This window comes from Nomascus leucogenys, chromosome 2 (assembly GCF_006542625.1).
Source record: "Nomascus leucogenys isolate Asia chromosome 2, Asia_NLE_v1, whole genome shotgun sequence".
Classification (NCBI taxonomy): Eukaryota; Metazoa; Chordata; class Mammalia; order Primates; family Hylobatidae; genus Nomascus; species Nomascus leucogenys.
The window spans coordinates 91130779-91150382 of record NC_044382.1 but is presented as its reverse complement, the minus strand read 5'-3'; the positions used below and the strand labels follow the sequence as shown (position 1 = coordinate 91150382).

Here is a 19604-nt window from a genome sequence, read left to right as displayed (position 1 = left end):
AATTCCTGCATCTTGGGACACCAGGAGCACCAGAAAGACATGAAACAGCCCTGAGCTAGGGTCTTTCCCATCCCCCACCACAGCCTGGTAGCTCAAGGGAAAAGGAATTTGCTGCTCACCCGCATTCATTTTCCTCCAATGGAAGCCACAAAAGCTGATCGGCCACTAGACAGCAAAGGTAAAACTCTACTGGTGACTGGGTAGAAAAGAAGTTCCAGAAACTCAATAAGGTGGCTTCAGCCAACAATAGACATGAAGAAAAGTGATCCAGCCCTCTGGTTCTTATAAAAGAGGAATATCCAATGCCAAGATGAAGGCATTTTTATTGACCTTGCCAATCACTGCTCAGGCACACCTGACTGACCACAGTGGGCCAATGGGATTCCCTCTGAGTGGGAATTTGGATTTGTGGGAGGTGAGCTGGAAGGCCCTGCAGAGACTAAGGCTGCCATTTTAGAATGAGCACAATGAGTGCAGGCAGAGAGCTGCCGAGACCAGCTAGGTGGTGGAGACCCTAACCCAGTGGCACTAGAGGAATTAAAGACACACACACGGAAATATAGAGTGTGGAGTGGGAATCAGGGGGCTGACAGTCTTCAGAGTTGAGAGCCTCGAACAGAGTTTTACCCACATATTTATTGACAGCAAGCCAGTGATAAGCATTGTTTCAACAGATTATAGATCAACTAAAACGGGAAACAAAGGGATGGGCTCTGGATAGTTATCTGCAGCAGGAACATGTCCGTAAGGCACAGATCCCTCATGCTAGTGTTTGTGGTTCAGGAACGCCTTAAGCAGTTTTCCGCCCTGGGTGGGCCAGGTGTTCCTTGCCCTCATTCTGGTAAACCAACAACCTTCAGCGTGGGTGTCATAGCCATCATGAGCATGTCACAGTGCTGCAGAGATTTTGTTTATGGCCAGTTTTGGGGCCTGTTTATGGCCAGATTTGGGGACCTGTTCCCAACAGAGAGCTGAAGAGAGGAAGCAAACATGCAAAAGCCATAAGAGATCTTATGCCAAAGAGAAATAGATGGGAAGACACCAAGGCAGAGAAAGTGGTGCCCTTCATTGCACACTGTATTCCAAATCCAGGTCCAGTCATTCAAGAAGACATAGCTGGGTCTTGGGATCCAGACCTTGAGATCCATGAGATAGCCTGAGACTAATTTTTCTTTATATAAGTGAGCTGGAAGAGGTGGGGGAGGGGGTGTCTTAATTTTACAAACAAATATCCTTGCTAAATTGTAAGTTTGTAAGTGATCTATAATATTTAGCAGGAGAAGAAATGAGGTTATAAGTAGAACTGGCCAAAAGTTATAGCAACCTGACTCCCATAACCAGGCTTCATGAATCTGAGAATTAAGGGATGGAAATACGAGTAACCCTCTCACTAGAACCCCTGATGATTCACTAGCAAAGGTTTTGCTTCCCAAACTTGCAACTTTCGGCTTGGCTGGTTTTGATTTCTTAGTTACAAAGAAAGAGGAATGCTTCCACCAAGAGACAAAACAACAATTCCATTCAACTGGAAGTTGAGACTGCCACATAGCCACTTTAGGGTCCTCACACCTGTGAATCCACAGGCAAAGGAGTTATATCAGTGGTTCCCAACTGGGAGTGGTTTTTGTCTCCCAGAGGACATTTGCAGTGCCTGAAAACATTTTTGGTCATCACAACTGGAGGAGGGGATGCTCCTAGGTATTATGTATCCAGTGGTAGAGGTCAAGGATGCTGCTAAATATCCTACTATGCACAGGATGTCCTTGCCCTCCCCCACTTTACATCCCCTCCCTCCCTTCCAAAAGGCCTGCCCTGCAGACATCCAATTCTAGTGTAAGACATGAAGACAGGTTCACAGAAACTATTTAACCAGGTACTACAATTGTGTATAATGTAAAATCTCTATTCAAAAATTAATATATATAGTTCAGCCATTATGGAAAGCAATTTGGAGATTTCTCAAAGAACTAAGAGTTGAACTATCATTTGACCCAGCAAATGGGCATATACCCAAAGGAAAATAAATTGTTCTACCAAAAAGACACCTGCACTTGTATATTCATCACAGCACTATCACAATAGCAAAAACATGGAATCAACCTAGGTGTCTATCAATGGTGAACTGAATAAAGAAAATGTGGTACATATACACTATGGGATACTACACGCCATACAAAAGAATGAAGCCACATCCTTTGCAGCAACATGGATGCAGCTGGACACCATTATCCTAAAGGAATTCATGCAAGAACTGAAAACCAAATACCACATGTTCTCACTTATAAGTGGGAGCTAAACAGGGACACAAAGATGAGAACAATAGACAGTGGTTACTACTGCGGGGACTACTGGAGGGGAGTGAGGGTTCGAAGACTATCAGGTACATTATACTCACTACCTGGGTGGCAGGATCATTCATACATCAAACCCCACAACACGCAATTTACCCATGTAACAAACCTGCACATGTACTCCCTGAATCTAAAATAAAAGTTGATATAAAAAATAACGCACACACACACACACACACACACACATATTTATACAGGCTCCTTCCATGGCCCTGGAAGGGTCCCTAGCATTATGGTCTTTTTGGAAAAGTCTTAAAAATAAGCTATTTTGAACACAATCAGTCAACTTTCAAAATTATTTTGAACATTTGAACACAGTCAACTTTCAAAATTTGTAACTAGTTGTGATTTGTTTTCTCTTTCTTAACAGAGAATCACCTTCATACCTAGTTTATACTCATAATTTCATATTCATTCTCCTAGAGAGGGCCTTCTATAGGAAGGAAAATAGTCTATGCTTCAAAATCTGCATCCGGCCCTGCAGAGCTCTAGCTGCACTTGAGGTCGGTTCAGAGCCGATACCCCAGAAAACAAATCAAATGACCCTTTTGCAACTGTAGGATGAAATAGATGCAAACTGCAGAGGCATGAAGAAAGTCAGCAAGTCCTGAGTTCTGACCTCAGGCATTTAAACATGAAGTGAATTCCACCAATTGAGTCTTCATTGTAGTTTGCATTAAGAAAACACCACTCTAAGAAGGGCTGTCCTGGAAAATCAGGTTCAGTGTCAGAATATGCACATCCTCAACAAGAAGAGGGATGCAGCTGAGGGTACAAGCAGCTCAAGAAAGAGGCTAGAACATCAAAATCTTCATCAGTGCATTTTTCTGGGCCCTGAACCTTTCCAAAGAGCAGGGAAATTACTAACGTGTGAAGAGAGCCTCAGATCTTATTGGAATGATTCACTGAAGTGGAAATGGAAAGTGCCTTGTTTGAGGAGAGCATTGAGACATTGAGTAGGTTTCTAAGTTCAATGTCACACATAAATGTGACAACAAAATTTTAAGGCCAGAGATGGGTTTTGCTCAGAATTGATGTCATTGCTGGCTAAAGATGAACATTTTGGGAAACACTTTATCACTTTAAAATACTTGCAAATAAAATTTAGCTCCTTAACCAAAAACTGCAATAATATGCATTCTACAGCCAAGTATTTTACAAAAAAAAAAAAAATTCTTCACATTTCTAAGTTTTTCTGTGACAATTTTTACACTGAAGAAATTATATGTATCTTTCATGACCTAAATGTATAGATACTTTAGACATATTTTATTTTTTAACATTGTAAAACCATTTTTATCTCAGATCTAAAACAGGATGGATGGGTGGATGGATGGATGGATAGATGTATGTATAGATGGATGGATGGATGGATGGATGGATGGAGAGAAGGGACAGGGGTTGATAGGTGAAGAGTTGTTATGCTACAGCTCGAGCTAGGTGGCAAAAAAAAAACAAAAAACACTTCTTATGACGGAGAAAGGCTCTCCTCTTTAAGAATAATGCCATACCAAGCATGTTGGTTGTGAAAGGTGAGATTCCTAGAATTCAACCTACAGAACAGAGTTCCAATAAAGAAGAATCAAAGTGTTCAACATGATAAAGAAAGAAAATTTGGAAGCCTCTGATGGTGGGCTGGGAAGAGAAGGCTTTTAGGCTTCTGAGACTGGGGGATGCACAAAGAATTTGGGGAAGAGGCCGGGCGCAGTGGCTCGTGCCTGTAATCCCAGCACTTTGGGAGGCCGAGGCGGGTGGATCACGAGGTCAGCAGATCGAGACCATCCTGGCTAACGTGGTGAAACCCCGTCTCTACTAAAAACACAAAAAAATTAGCTGGGCGTGGTGGCGGGCACCTGTAGTCCCAACTACTCAGGAGGCTGAGGCAGGAGAATGGCGTGAACCCGGGAGGCGGAGCTTGCAGTGAGCTGAGACCTCGCCACTGCACTCCGGCCTGGACAACAGAGTGAGACTCCACCTCAAAAAAAAAAAAAAGAATTTGGGGGAAGAAAAAGAGAGATCCTCAAGAGGGTGAAAGTTCAGGGCTAAGAGACGAGCATGGCCAGTGAGAAATTCTCTGTCAGAGGGATTAGCATTAAATGTCCACGAAAAGAGAACTGGGAATGATTTCCTGCCTTAGGCTGTAATTATCCTATTAATTCCCCAACTTTTAGGAAAATCTGTGATACTCATGCCAACGTCAGGCGGCTGCTCTTATAACTGAGAGCCAGGGGAGAAGGTGAAGCCACCAGAGAAGTAACTGAGAACCACCAGAGGAAGGAAATCAGAACCAGAAGGCACAGTGAGAATGTGAGTCACTGCCACGCACACCCAGCCCACCCTCCTGCCGATGCCCAGCTACGATGGGGAGCAGACTGACTTCTCACACGAAAGGGGCTCAAGCCACTTTATAGGAGAGTAAACTAAAGGTTGACGCAGAAGGTCAGAGGATTTGGGGACATCTGGGTAGCCAGCATCAGAGTTACATGTGTTGCAAATATAACAACTAATTTGATCACCTACATTTGCCCTATTTTTCCTTAATAAAAATTTCAGAAGATTCAAACTGCATTTTAAATTCCAGTTCTTTGGAACTAGAGGTTTTGCTCTTGACCACTTGGTTCTTACAAAATGTTGTTGATCTCAGGAGCTAACAGCATCACATGGAAACATCGCAAGTTCTATCACACTGAAAGAAATCTGAAATAAAGGCAGGTCGTCTCAATGAGTTACACAGAAATGTTGGGTCGATTAATTTCATTAATCATGACCTTGAGGTGTGAGGGCATGGAAGGGCAGGGACAGGCAGGGACACAGGCAGAAGGACGGCTGCTCAGTATTCTGCTAGAAGATTGTGTCCCTTCTGTGTCTCCTCTGGGGAAGGGCAAGTGGCTGTTCCTCACCCGCCCCCAAGAAGGGGATCCTGTAACACTCTGGTTCCTCTGAGGACCTAGCTCCACCAATTTTCTTCCCTCTCTAGTATATATTTGTGTAACCTTTCCCTATTCCCCAGTTCCTCCAAACAACGCAGGGGCTCCCAACTGCAAAGGCAGTCAGCCTGGTGGGGTGCAACACTGTGTGGCTTGTTAGCACTGATTTCTTAGGCTGTTTATATAAATTAGAGAGTATTCCAGAGCTGCTCTGTAATATCACTCTCATATTCCGCAATGCTTTTTTGAGTGAGAAAGCTCTAGTTTGCTATCTGGGAATTGTCCATAGCCCACAGCCCATCTCAGCTACCCATGGACATTTATGCACCAGGGATCTCAAAGGAACAGAATGCTGTGAAGCCCGAAAATTGGGATACAGGGTAAAAACGTGTGGGCATTTCTGTGGGAGTGTATTACACATGTGAACCGCATTATTCATAATGTTGCAGCAGGCAAAATAAACACCTCATCACTAATGCCTTACCCTACAATATGCTCAAGTTTCTTCCATCTTATTAAAATCTTATTAAAATGGTTGCCTTAAATCCTTTCCGAAAAACTCTAAAACTGCTAGATATAAAACAAAGCAACAAATAAATTTTAGTTTGTCTAAACCCCTGTGTAAGTCTGTTTCCAATAGGAAACAGATGGCACCCTCAAATTAGGATAACTTAAGTGGGGTTTAGTTAAACAAGAACCTTTTATAAGTGTCCCAGTAGGGAATAGGAGAACCACAAGGGATAGTGTAGTGACCTGGGACTAGTAGCAATGGAGTAACCATCCCTGAGTCGAAAGCAACAAGGGAAGAAGTTACTGAAATGCAGAAGGACAGAATGTGGAGGAGCCTGTCTTGAAAGGAACAGTGAACGTCAGAGAAGGGATGAAACCCAATCTAAAGCATTCCCTCTGGGAGAGCCCCAAGGGATAAATATCCTGAGCTCCCTCTACTCCCTCTTTTCCATGGAGTGTGATGTTCACCAAGGACTTCCTATTGGGCAAATGCAGGAAATAAACACTCCTTAGTTCTTTTCTCACTTGATCTCTCTCCAGCATTTGACATGGCTGACTACACTTCCTTCATCTTGAAAGCCTGTTTTCCTCTGATTTCTGGGACACTACTCTTTCTTGGTTTGCTCTCTTCCTCTCTGATTTCTCCTACTCTAAATCTACAGATACGTCTTTCTCATCCTGCTCCATAAATGATAGTGTTCCCCAGGGGCCTGTTATCAACCTATCCTTTCTTCTCGGGTGATCTCATTTATTTCTTCACCACTACCACCAAGTTTTCAACTTTCCCCATATGCCCATTACTTCCTGTCTTAGTTTGGGTTTCCCCAGAAGTAAATCCTGAAACAGGGATGTAGATGCAAATCGTTTGTTTTGGTAGTGATGCCTGGAAACGCCATTAGGGGAGTGGGGAAGGGAGACAGGGAAGAGAAAGGAGCCCATAAAGTAAACATTATTAAGCAAGATTCCACAATGGCTTAGTCCTGCTGGGAAGCTCCAGGGAACAGCGTAAAACATACTCCAGAGTTATCCCAAGCAAAGGGCAAACGAGCTGCGGCGTTTGTACACAATCCCTGAGAGTCATTGGTTGAGGGCTACTCCCAGAAAGCATTAATTCCGTACCCCTTCCAGCCTGTTGTGACCATAGGTAGAGAAGCCCCTGAGGACAGTTGTTGGCAAGGGAAAGATTTGCCAGAATACACCAAAATGGTAAGTGTCAAAGCAAGATGGGTGGAACACTGACAGCATCTACTACATTTCTAAATTTCTGTTTCTGGTCCAGATCTCTGTATTTTCCCCCGATCCACACAACCAACTGCCTACTTGGACCTCTACTGTCAGACTCCAGGGGCCTCCCACTCTCACCCTCACCTGTTTTCTCACTGATTGCAGAGCCTGACACCACCATCCTCACAACCCCAAATCAGATACCTACCATTCATTTGTGATTTGCTAATTGGTTGCCAACCTCCTAACACCTCTTTTAGATTCTACCTTCCATCCCACTGTTCGTTCAGGTCCTAATATTTTTTGCCTAAGCTATTGCAACAATCCCCTAATCACCACTTCTCTCCCTACTCTATCCACACTTCCACACCATGTAATTGTCTTGCTCGAAATCCTCCAAAATCTTAAGAGCCTCTCAATTACCTCAAGTCAAGATTCTAAGTCTTGAGGTGAACAAAACGATCTGGCCTCTCTCTTCATCTCCAGCTTCTCCTTCTTAACTCCTCTAAACATATTCTATCTACCTACCCACACACGTGTTCATAGTTCTCCACACATGACAGAGCCTAGACTTTGCATATGTGTTTCCTTCTGCCATGCTTTCATCTTGCCTTCAACTCCAACTTGTGTCAAACATCACTTTTTTGCCATTTTGTTCCAGATCTCCAAGGAGACAGCTCTTAGGCTATGTTTCTGCAGCACTAACAATTACTGAGCAATAATCACATATCTAATGGGTTTATAGTAAAGGTATTCATATGAATAGTGTAGGTTCTTTACTTGAAGATTGGAACATGCCAGAAGTGATCCAAAAAGATGAAGACCTAATGGATAAGCATACAATTGTTCATAATAATGCTCAACATCAGACATAAAGATGTCTTAAGATGTCTCTTTTTTGCTGAAGAGATTCAAGTTATGAGCAGACTTGGCTCTGGGAATCTACCATGATGGTTCGAGTAAGGCTTTTTATACCAGATCTAGATTCTATCATCAACATTGTTATTATGCGGATCAAAGGGTACATCAGTGGATTGTCCAGCCACAGATGTCAAAGACCAATTTACCATTAACAAAGATAATCTAATCTGATTAACACTCCTGCCCATCAGCCTTTTACGGTTACTGGGCTGCTACTCACCCTCTGCCACTCCAGTGTCTCAACATCCCTATGGAAACTAAGCATTCTGTTTCAAAGGTAACATCGACCTCCACCCATAGCCTACAGAGGACAGCCACCAGGGTACTTTTCAAAAGTGCTGATGCCACGTTCCCAATGTGTTCCTCAGTGCTATGACAAAGGGAGTGTCCTCCGGGCCTTTACAGAGAAAAATAGTTACGGGGAGGGAGAGCTGTTCATGCATGATAAATCCATTCCTACATCCCAATCATTTAAGTTACTGCATTTCTCTTCTTTCTCTAATACTAAGAAATGACTGATCCCTCTACTTCATTTAGTGTGTGCCACTGTTGAATCTAGGTTTTAAATAACAAACTGAGCAAACTGTTAGGAACACTTCCAGCCACTCAAACCAGCATATTTAATCCAAAATCTCTGGTGAGAGAACCCATATCCAAAAAATTCATCCAGTGTAAAATTACACAGCTCATTCCCTGGGCTGGCACCTCCAGAATCCATTACCATACATAATCTCCCAAATCTTTTGTGGCATAAGTTAGCAAAACTATTTTTGCAATTTGATTATCACAGATTTGACTTTACAATTGGTTCCCTGGTATATGCCAGAATATGACTCTAATTGCCTAAAGGCAATGAGAAAAATTGACACTCCCAGGCAAGACAACTATTTCTGGTGAGGTCATCACAGTGCCTTCAAGCAAGGCAGGAATAGCATTGTCTCACAGGGGTTGCTTCTGCTAACAAGAAAAAACTTAGTGGAATTTTTGAGTTCAATATTTTTAAAAAGTTAAATCCTCCCAAAAGTCACTATTCTATTCTCAACGTTCCCCTCTTTTTTTATTTTTAATTTTATTTTATTTTTGAGACAGGGTCTTACTCTGTCACTCAGGCTAGAATGCAGTGGCACAATCATAGCTTACCACAGCCTCAAATTTCTGAACTCAAGTGATCCTCCAGCCTCAGCCTCCTGAGTAGCTAGGACTACCGCTCATGCCACCACACCCAGCTAATTTTTTTGTTGTTGTTTGTAGACACAGGATCTTGCTGTGTTGCCCAGGCTGATCTCGAACTCCTGGGCAAAAGTGATCCTCCTGCTTCAGCCTCCCAAAATACTGGGATTACAGGCATAAGCCACTGTGTCTGGCCTATTTTATTGTATTATTTCTAGAGACAAGGTCTCACTCTGTCACTCAGACTGGAATGCAGTGACATGATCATAACCCACAGTAACCTCAAACTCCTGGGCTCAAGCAATGCTCCTGCTTTAGCCTCCTAAGTAACTAGAACTATAGGTGCATGCCAGCACCCTTATCTAATATTGTAGAACTTTTTTGAATAGACAGGGTCTCACTATGTTGCTCAATCTGGTCTTGAACTCCTGGCATCAAGTGATCCTCCTGCCTTGGCTTCCCAAAGTGCTGAGGATACAGGCATGAGCCACTGCTCTTAGCCTGTCAGGATTCTTCTGTTTTGTGATCATTATGCTTGTGTTCATATAAGAGATCCAGCAAAGCTATGAATTTCACCTGCAATGCAGGTAAGCAGTTTGCAGGATCTGACCTGTGTCTGATTTTCCACCATACCGGCCCTTTGACAAGATATAAGGAATCTCTTTAGATGAGTCATAGAAACTTCCCAGACTGTAAGCCATTGGGCACAGTTAGAAAGAGCCAGTCTAACCTGCAGCGTATCATCCATACCCATGGTGACTATCCCAGTTTGCTTGGCACCATCCTATTTATGTCTGCTATCTGAGAATTGTTAACTACACTCGTTTTCTCTTTCAAAAGTGTCCTAGTTTGAGCAATACATTATGTTTACCCTTCACGTAGCTGTAACCTAGCAAACAACTACTTGTAACACCAGTGGATGCTCAAGGGAACCACAATAAAAATTTGTTTTATTACTGAATACCATTCTCTAAGGCTGACAGTTTCCACTGGTTTAAAGCCAAATGGAGTTGGATAATCAGTCATAGATTTGCATTTTCTTGAGAGTCTGTTCCCTGCAATCCTCTTGGTACTAACAACTACATAAATCAGGATTCTTCATTGCAGAGTACAGAATCAACTGTTATTAAAACAGAAAGAAATTTACTATAAAGTATGGGATCTTACAGAATTCTGAGAGGGCCAGAACCAAACCTACATTCATAGCCAAGAAAATTGCAGCCAAAATAAATGCTCAACATGAGACTGTCCCACCAGAAAACTCGCTGTCATTATCATCTACTGCTTACCACCTAGGATGGGACTAGACAGCAGACCCATCATGACAGCTGCCCAGAAGATTTTCTTGCTCTGTGTGTGACCCTCCACTGCACATGGTTCCCATCTGCATTCTAAGTTTTGTGTAGGAGTAGTATCTTCTTAGTAGAACCTAGGTCCTGTACCGAACCCTACCTGGGAAAATGCAATGTCATCTTTATATTTAAGATCTCTTTAAGACAGAAGGTATATTATTAGAGACGCTTTGGTGAGGATGAAGGTTGAATCAATCTTCAGTATCTGCCAAGAGCTGAAAAGGATGATGAGGAATGCATATGAAAGACAGTGACGGTAAGAACATCAGTGGTGGCTCCAGAATTTCTATTAAGGAAGCATTTAGAGGGCACTATCTCATTGGAAGGAAGATCAGGGGATATGTCTCAAAGCTGTGTTTGCATAGCAAGCACACTGTTATTGCTTAGCTCTATTGTTTATTCCAAGTGGACCTATGAGAGCTCATGGAGGTCTAAATCAGACAAGTGAGACAACCCTGGCCCCTTGACCAGATGGAAAGGTAAAATATGGCCACGACTATAACCCCTACTTCACAGATGGAGCTGTACTGCTACTGAACAGCAAAGGACAAGAAGGTCCTTAAATAAAGTGCTCTGCCACATGGACTGGAGTCCTCCCTCAACATTTCTATGAAAGAGAAAACGACTATTTTTAAAACAAAATTGGGACATAATATCTAGAAATGCAAATTATGTTACAAAATAGTTTAAATTACGAACTTCCAGATAATATTGGTTTATTACTTCTATAATTATCACATCCAAACTGGCACAGGCAAGGAAGACCAAGTGTGTTTTCCCTTCTCTGGGTTGCCAATCTTTCTCTCTCTCTCCCTCTCCCTCCCTCCCCTCCTCCTCCTCTCCTCCTCCCTCCTCCTCCTTCTCTCCTCCTCCTCCTCCTCCTTCTTCTTTTTTCTCTCTCTCTCTCTCTCTCTTTTTCCCTACTTGAAATACCCCTTTGCTTTCAGGGTACTTTGAGGCAACTAACAGTCATATTTGTCTCTGTGGGGTCCCTGAGATGCCTTTTTTGATTGCCCCAAGTCTACCTAAGTAGGCCAGTGGATGGTTCAAAAAGAATTCATTATCTATTCCCTTTTTTTGTTTTTTCATTTTTTTTTTTTGTAATCAAGCCATTTGGTGAAAATCTGTAATTCACAAGTCAAATAGCACAGAACAGAAACAACTTTTGGAGCCCACTGTGGATGTGGTGGGGGCCAGCCTGTGCTGCTAAACATAGATTTTGCTGATCTGTTGGCTTCTCAGTTCATACCATTCAGCCCCCTGGCTCCTCAGCAGCTCCTTCTCTTCGGCTGTGTCTCGAGGTTTCAGCTGCGAGAAGTGGGCAGGAGAGGCGATGAGATCGTATTGTCGGTCCAGATATCGCAGGTAGATGAGCATGTGCAGGGTGTAGGCCAACACCAGCAGCAGGATCAGGGACGTTGCCAGGCCGATCAGAAGAGCTGGTGAGGAGGAGGAGGTGCAGTCTTGGGTCTTGGTAAATCATCCCCCCTTGATGGCAAAACCTTGGATCTGCAGGAGAAAGGAAGGAGCTGAAGTGATACATCCCTTCTCTCCTAGGATCTACTTCCCAGTTGGGCTGGCAGTTCTGGCCCCTAGGTAGCCAAATTTAACATACTGTCACTATATTTGCTGAATAATTTAACCATACAACTTGACAAACGTGATTGTGCTTATGGGGACAATGCAACTCAATCTTAAAACGGGACTGACCCAGAAATTCTGGGATGTATGGATGTCATAACTAGTAGGCTCATGAAATTCAAGACTCTGAAATAAAACCTTGATTTCAAGGCCCTGAAATAAAACCTCTTTTAATCTGATCCTTAGAAATATTCCAGTTCATGTAAAAACCACAGCTGCTGTGGTGTCTCTAAAATTCAAAGCACACTCAAAATTTTATAAGGGTAGTATAAGTTTCACAAAGATTTTAAGTCTCCGTTCCTCTGCCTTTGATTCTATTGACAGGAATGAGGAAGAGTCTTTGAAGGGGGATGTCATGATCCTTAGTGAGGTAAAACATAAATAATAATCATAAAAGCTAACACGTATTGAAGGTTTTTGTGCACCATATACTGCCTTAATTTGTTTAGTAGGCAAAGAGCCTATGAGTAACTTACTATTTTACTCCTACTTTATGGATGAGGAAACTGAGGCACAGAAAAATTAAGTAACTTGCCCAGAGTCACATAACAGTAAATGTTGTGATGGTGTAATTAAAACCTGGGCAGTGGGCGTCAGACTCATACTCCATAGCTCCTGGTGGGTTCTGTCTCTTCCTCCTCCCTACCCTCTCTCTCTCTCTCTCTCTATTGGTTTTATCATACAGGCTTTGTCCCATTTTTGGAAGAGGTGGATACCAGCCCCTCCTTGCATCCTACCCATTAGGTTTAATGGCAAAAACCGCAATCACTTTTGCACCAACCAAATAGAAAGAAAAGCTTCCATTGTGTGCAGATGAAATGGTATAATTACTTGAAAGGAAGAGAGGTTCAAATTGAGAACTGGCACTGATATCTAATACTGTCAAAATGAAACAGGACTACAGAGCAATTACTTTAAAACAAGAGCCATCGCTTGTGGAAGACAGCTTCCTGTCTAGCTGGCTTTAAAAGTATGACCCTACACAGCATTTCCTCATTCAGACACCTACTCAGTTTTTAAAGAGTACATCAGACAACTGAACTATCCCTGAGTGCTTTACTGAAAATTCACTTTGATGGCTTAAGTGAGCACTTTGGCATTGTCTCATGCTAAAATTATTGAGGCCGCCCATCACTCCATAGACACAAGGGGCCTTGCTCGCCCAACTGTCTGTGCTCTCGAATGAACCCAAAGCAGATCCTGAAGGAGACTCTTGTCCTGGCTTTGGGGATCCCTGCCCCGCACCTCCTGTAAAGAGACAAAGTGACCTTCTCCTCAGACTGGTGCCTGAAGAGTCAAGCTCCTCCATGACAAAAAAGGACCTCTCTTGATTCTGCAACTCCAGCCAAGGAGAACGTCCTCAGGTTGACTGCCACTTAATTCTTTTTTTTCTTTCTTTCTTGAGATGAAGTTTTGCTCTTGTCACCCAGGCTGGAGTGCAATGACAGGATTTCGGCTCACTGCAACCTCCACCTCCAGGGTTCAAGCGATTCTCCTGCCTCAGCCTCCCAAGTAGCTGGGATTACAGGTGCTTGCCACCATGCCCAGCTAATTTTTGTATTTTTAGTAGAGACAGGGTTTCACCATGTTGGCCGGGCTAGTCTCGAACTCCTGACCTCAGGTGATCCATCCATCTTGCCCTCCTAAAGTGCTGGGATTACAGGCTTGAGCCACCACGCCCGGCCAACTGCCACTTAATTCTTAACAAGACTTGGTTGAGAACAGTAAGTGTGGAGAATGCCTGAAGGATACATTGTCCACCCATTTCCTGGACTAGAGGTTATACAGACATGCTGTTTCTAGCTCACAGGTGAGTTTTGTTTGACCCAGTACTCAGAATATCCTGAAAATTTCCTGTGAGAATCTACCATTCTAGCTTCTATTGAAAAGACCCAGCAACACCGGCCCTGCATTCCTACAAAGCAAAAATCAGCTGCAGTTGAATTTGTAAAATGCTCATTGTGATGAAGGCTACCCTTTGCCACGGCCCCAGCCCAACTCACCAGTTACCCAAGGTACTTGAGTTTGCCGCACCAGCCACATCGCTGTATACTCTATTCCCACCATAAGCCAGGCCAGAAGAGCTGTGCATGTGGACAGCAGCCTTTTGTACACATACCTCACCACCATCACCATCACCTCCTCTCCCCTGGACTGAGCTTGTGTTCTGCCATCTCTTCACATGAAGGGGGTTTCAACAAGGCCAACCTGTCCCCCTGAAAGCTGTGTTTATAATAAGAATGCTGATGAGGATGTATACATCTCACACCACCAGGGATGAATGTGCTTATCCCAAGCACATTGGCAGTAGTCTTAGGGAGCCTGTGAACATGTAACTGAGTGTTTCTCATACTGGCTGCTCCAGAACTTCAGAGCCAAATTCCTGTGCCGCCTCCAGCCAGTGCAGACAGATGGTCTCGTGGTTTTGTATATTAACCTCACTGGTGGCTCTGACATTTTCTTCCTTTGTGTTTCTCTACCCCCAAGTCTTTGCTAAATTTTTTGTTTTAATTTTTTATTATAAAATATATATGATATAAAATTTTATCATCTAACCATTTTAAGTGTATACAGTTCAGGGATATTAAGTACATTCACATTGTTGTGCAACCATTGCCGCCATCCATCTCCAGAATGCTTTCACATCTTGCAATACTGAAACATTACTCCCATTAAACACTAACTGCCCATTCCCTCCTCCCTTCAGTCCCTGGCAACTACTATTCTACTTTCCATCTTGGGGTTTGACAACTGTAGTACCTCATATAAATGAAATGATGCAATATTTGTCCTGTTGTGGCTGGCTTATTCCACTTAGCATTATGTCTTCAACATTCATTCATGTTGTAGCATGTATCCAAATTTCCTTCCCCTTTTTAAATTTAATTTTTTTTGAGGCATCTGTCACTCAGGCTGGAGTGCAGTGGTACAGTCTTGGCTCACTGAAGCCTCGACCTCCTGGGCTCAAGCAATCCTCCCACCTCAGCCTCCCAAGTAGCTGGGACTACAGGTGACACCACTATGCCCCCAGCTAATTTCTTTTTTAAAAATTGTTTGTAGAGATGGGGGTCTCACTATGTTGCCTAGGCTGGTCTCAAACTCCTGGGCTCAAGAGTGATCCTCCTGCCTCAGCCTCCCTAAGTGCTGGGTTTAATGGCATGAGCCACCATGCCCAACCCCTAAATTTTCTTCATTTTTAATGCTGAATAATACTCTATTGTACATATACACTAGATTTGTTGATCCATTCATCCATTGATAGACATTTGGGTTGCTTGCACCTTTTGGTTATTGTGAATAATGCTGCCATGAACGTAGGTATAAACACAGGTGAAAGCTGTTCAAGTCCCTGTTTTCAACTATTTGGGGTATACAGCCAGAAGCAGAGTTGCTGGATCCCTTGGTAATTGTATGTTTAACTTCTTGAGGAAACTGCATACTATTTGCCACAGCATCCACACCGTTTTACATTCCCAACAGCAATGCACAAGAGTTCCAACTTCTCCCTGTCCTTGCCAACACTTTTTATTTTCTGTTTGTTTGTTGTTGTTTATAATAGCCATCCTAATGGATGTGAAGTGATTTGCCTATTTTTGAAAGTAATTTTTCATAAGTGGTATTTCTGTAAGTCAACTAAGTCATTCCTGGAACAAGGTAGAGGTATAAATCAATCAATTCCCCTGGTCTAATTAGGCAAAATTATTTGTAAAATATTCCTTGTTGTCATTATATCCTCACTGCCATTTCTCTATATGTATATATACACACACGCATACACACATGTACAGACATACACATACATAATATAAATAATATTCATAAACATTTTATACACACAAACACACACACACACACAAAAGAATCCTTGGAACCAAACTGTCCAGAATTTGAGTTCTGCCTCTACCATTTACCAGTTATACTCTTTAGAAAAATTATGTGATTATCAGAGATTCAGTCACCTCATTCATAAAACGACCTTGCAGCATTATGGTAAGTTCTGAAGACAAAGTACATAAAATAACGATCACAGCACCAACACACACGGGACACTCACAGGTAGCAATTATTGTTAGTCCATGCCTGGCACACTCCTGAGTGTTTCCACATATCTTAAGCCACGTATTCTTTACATTAATAAAGATAGGTGAGAAATTGAGAGAGGTTAAGTAACTTGCCCTGGTGGCTGAGCAGTAATTTGAAACCAGGTCTGTCTGACTCCAAAATGCGAGCTCCTTCCCTGCCCCAAACTGCCTTTCATCCACACCACACTTCTCTAAGCTTGGGAAGGATGGAAGGGAAGAATATGCATATATGCCAATGCCCATATATATTTGGAAAAGGTTGGAATGTGCCCATAAGAGGTACATGCAAAGCCCTGCCTACTATTTCAGGGAGTGGTAGGAACAAGCTAAGCTTCATTCACAGGTAAACAGGATAGAGGAACTTGACAGAATGTCTCTCAGCCTAAGATTCTGGTGGTGAAAAGGAATCTCTTACACCCCATTCCTTTCTCCAAATACTTTCAAGAAGATCTTTGGGACATTTTTGACTCCCCGCTGAGTCCCTTCCTACCAACTGCCAAAGCTGTCACTCACACTGCCGATGTACTTCTTATCTTCCCTGATAAGATCACTGCGCCACTCCCTGGAGGAAATAAAATAATTGTCCGCCAATGCCTCTCCCCAGAAGGGCCTCTCAGTCCAGGAAGTGTCAGTCCCTGGCTTCATCCACAGCTTCACTAGGGCTTAGATGGCTGGCATTCCTCACTGATAATTATTCGTGCTGGATAAAGCTGAATGTAAAAGCAAGCCCTGGGCAGGAGGTGGGGGGCACAGGGAGATAAAATTCTCTATCCTATTCCACTTCATACCTTAAAAGACAAAGGAAAAAAAACACCAATATTCTTTTAAAGGCATCTACTTCTCTTTTCCTTAAGCATCTAGGTTTGTTTCAGGTGTTTTTAAACAAACACTGAGCTCTTTTGGTAACAAAAACGCAGGTGCATTGAGCATAGGTTTTAGTTTATTACCTGGAAATCAATAAAAGTGACCTCCCATAGGCTCGACCCATCATCTGTGTCGCTGGGCAGCAAGAGGGCCTGGTCCTGCTGCAGGCTGCCCACACGTTGGCAGCGGTAGGAGTAACCAGAGGGAGCATATACGCCAGTTGGGTTAAAGACTGCTTGGATTGAATTGTTGGAAATGATCTCGACTTGGCGCAAACTAAACCAACTCTGCATGGACAACTTGTTGTAATTGGTAAGGACGAATCTGAAAATGGTTATAAAAACAGCATTACTCCTAAAGAACTTTTCCCACATTTACTGACGCAAGGCATCGTCTATGAACAGTACAATGGCGCCCTCTTTTGTCAGGCGGCAGAACGGGCTTGGGGAGAGGCTTCACTTTTGCTGCAGAGCCTTCCCTGGATGGATGGAAAAAGAGCAAATGACAGGGCAGCCCCCAAAGTGGACAGTGGAAATTCCTACGAAAGAAAAAACACACAAAGTTTGGGTTTGTTTTGTTTTGTTTTTCCTTTTTTAGAATCAACACTTGATTATGTGTTTATTATTCAAAAAATTTGAGAAAAACTTAAATGGACATCAGTGAAGAATTTGCTAAATTGTGGTTTAAAATAATAGTAATAGCTCTCTTAATAACTTCTGTGTTATGTAGGTGTATTGTGTTTAATCTTCACTTCAACACCATGTGATAGATAATGTCCTTATTCTAACTTCACAGCCGAGGAATCTAAGACACAAAGGGCTTGAATAAGCTCACTTGGAGAGTAAGTGTCAGAGCTGGGCTTCAAATCCAATCTTAACTCTTTTGGAATGGACTGTTTTCCAGCCATGAAAAAAGTCATAATTTACTTGTCATTATCATTTTATTTCCATTTTTAAAAAAATATGTGACTGCATTAAAAAATGTCTGGAAGGATAGAGATTAAAACATTAGTAGTGATTGCAAATGGCATTTAGATTATTGATGATTTTCATTTTCTTCTTTCTGTAGCTCAATATTTTCTGATTTTTCTGTTTTCATTAGTTTTTCTTGTCTCTGTTTGGCTTATCTGCAAGCAGACCCTAAGACAAGGGTGTGAATATAAGAAATATTCAGAGGAGTTTAGTCATTCAAAATACGTAAAATGGAGAGAAAAGAAATGACAGAGGAAGGGAAGGCAGCTAAAAGAGGCATATTATTAAGCAAGTTTCCAATGTGGACAAGCAGGGCTTCATGGCCATGATGGAACCTGGGAGCCAGGGTACAGCACATGCTGCTGAGTTATCTCACCTGACGGGGAGGGAGCTGAGGTGTGTGTATGTTTCCTCCAGTCATTGGTTGAAGGCTGCTGGGCCAGGGACTGGGGGCAGTGGGCCAGAGAAAGCTTTTAGGCAAAGAGAGGCAGGGAGTTGAAAGTTCAGCAGGTAGGCTACAGTGCTCTCAGATGGAAAGGACCATGTAGATATTCATGGGGTACTGACAGTTTCTGCTACATACCTGTATCATCAGAATAAATAATAATAATCACTTCTAGATCAAACAGACATGTGTATTTGGTCACCTTGTGGGATTCTATTTACTTGTAAAGTTGCTCTGAAAAATGATGACATATATTTTCTAAATTATCAGTGAAACACTAGTCTCCCACAATATGTAGACAAGTGTTCTGAGGAAGAAGGCTCTCCAAAATTAAACACAGGAAACACTGAGTTAGTCAAAGTTACAAAGTGCAATAGTCTTCCTTAAGATTATTTTTTCTCAGAAACTTTAACATACAAATTTACACTGTGAATTGCCAAGAGGAAGACATGGTTTAGAGTCGTTCCCAGACACATTTGACCACAGAATCCCCTTTTCATAAAATCTTATAAATATTTTTACAGAGCAGAAGTGTCCCATAGAGCAAAGCTTAAGAAAGACTGCCCTAGCACAATCCTGCTGGTTTTCCAAATAATGTTAAAGACACAACTACTTATCTCCACTAACAAGTTTGTCTTATAGGAAGGGAAGCACTGTGTTTTTATAAGAAAAAAAAATGCCTTCAAATTGCTCCCCCCACCTCAGGAGCAGTTCCTAACTGCTTGGCTAAAGTCTTTGTTGACAGATGCATCCTTTCATACCTAAACACCAAAAAACTGTAGGCCTCTGTGTCTGCTGGGGGAATACACGTAATGAGGCTTTTTCATTGTAGTTAAATGGTAAGTGTGATTCATTATAAGAAGCTATAGAAAATAATTTCAAACCAGAGCCCCAGCCCTTAGAGCTTTATTTCTATTGTCTTCTTTCTCAGAGGAAAAGGATATTACATTCTCAGGATTGGGAGTTTTCTAAGTCCCTAATGCAGGCGGCATGGGGGTGGGGGAGAGAGAAGAACTGTGGGTATTTTGGTAGAAACTTTTAGAAAGAAAGCATTAGTACAGGATCCCATCATATCACAGCACCAACTTTTCAGTGTAATTAGGTTGATGTGGCATGCGATGTGTCACAGTGTTTGGGCATATAGCA

General features: G+C 42.4%; 1 protein-coding gene across 1 annotated transcript in view; it reads right to left on the bottom strand.

The window, feature by feature from the left end:
* Nucleotides 1-11653: 11653 nt before the first annotated feature.
* ATP6AP1L (ATPase H+ transporting accessory protein 1 like) overlaps nt 11654-19604 on the bottom strand; it is a 36334-nt gene continuing 28383 nt past the window's right edge. The window contains 2 exon segments of the mRNA XM_030800882.1: nt 11654-11964; nt 17126-17366. Of these exon segments, the coding sequence (XP_030656742.1) occupies nt 11662-11964; nt 17126-17366 (544 nt within the window). The 3' untranslated portion in view covers nt 11654-11661.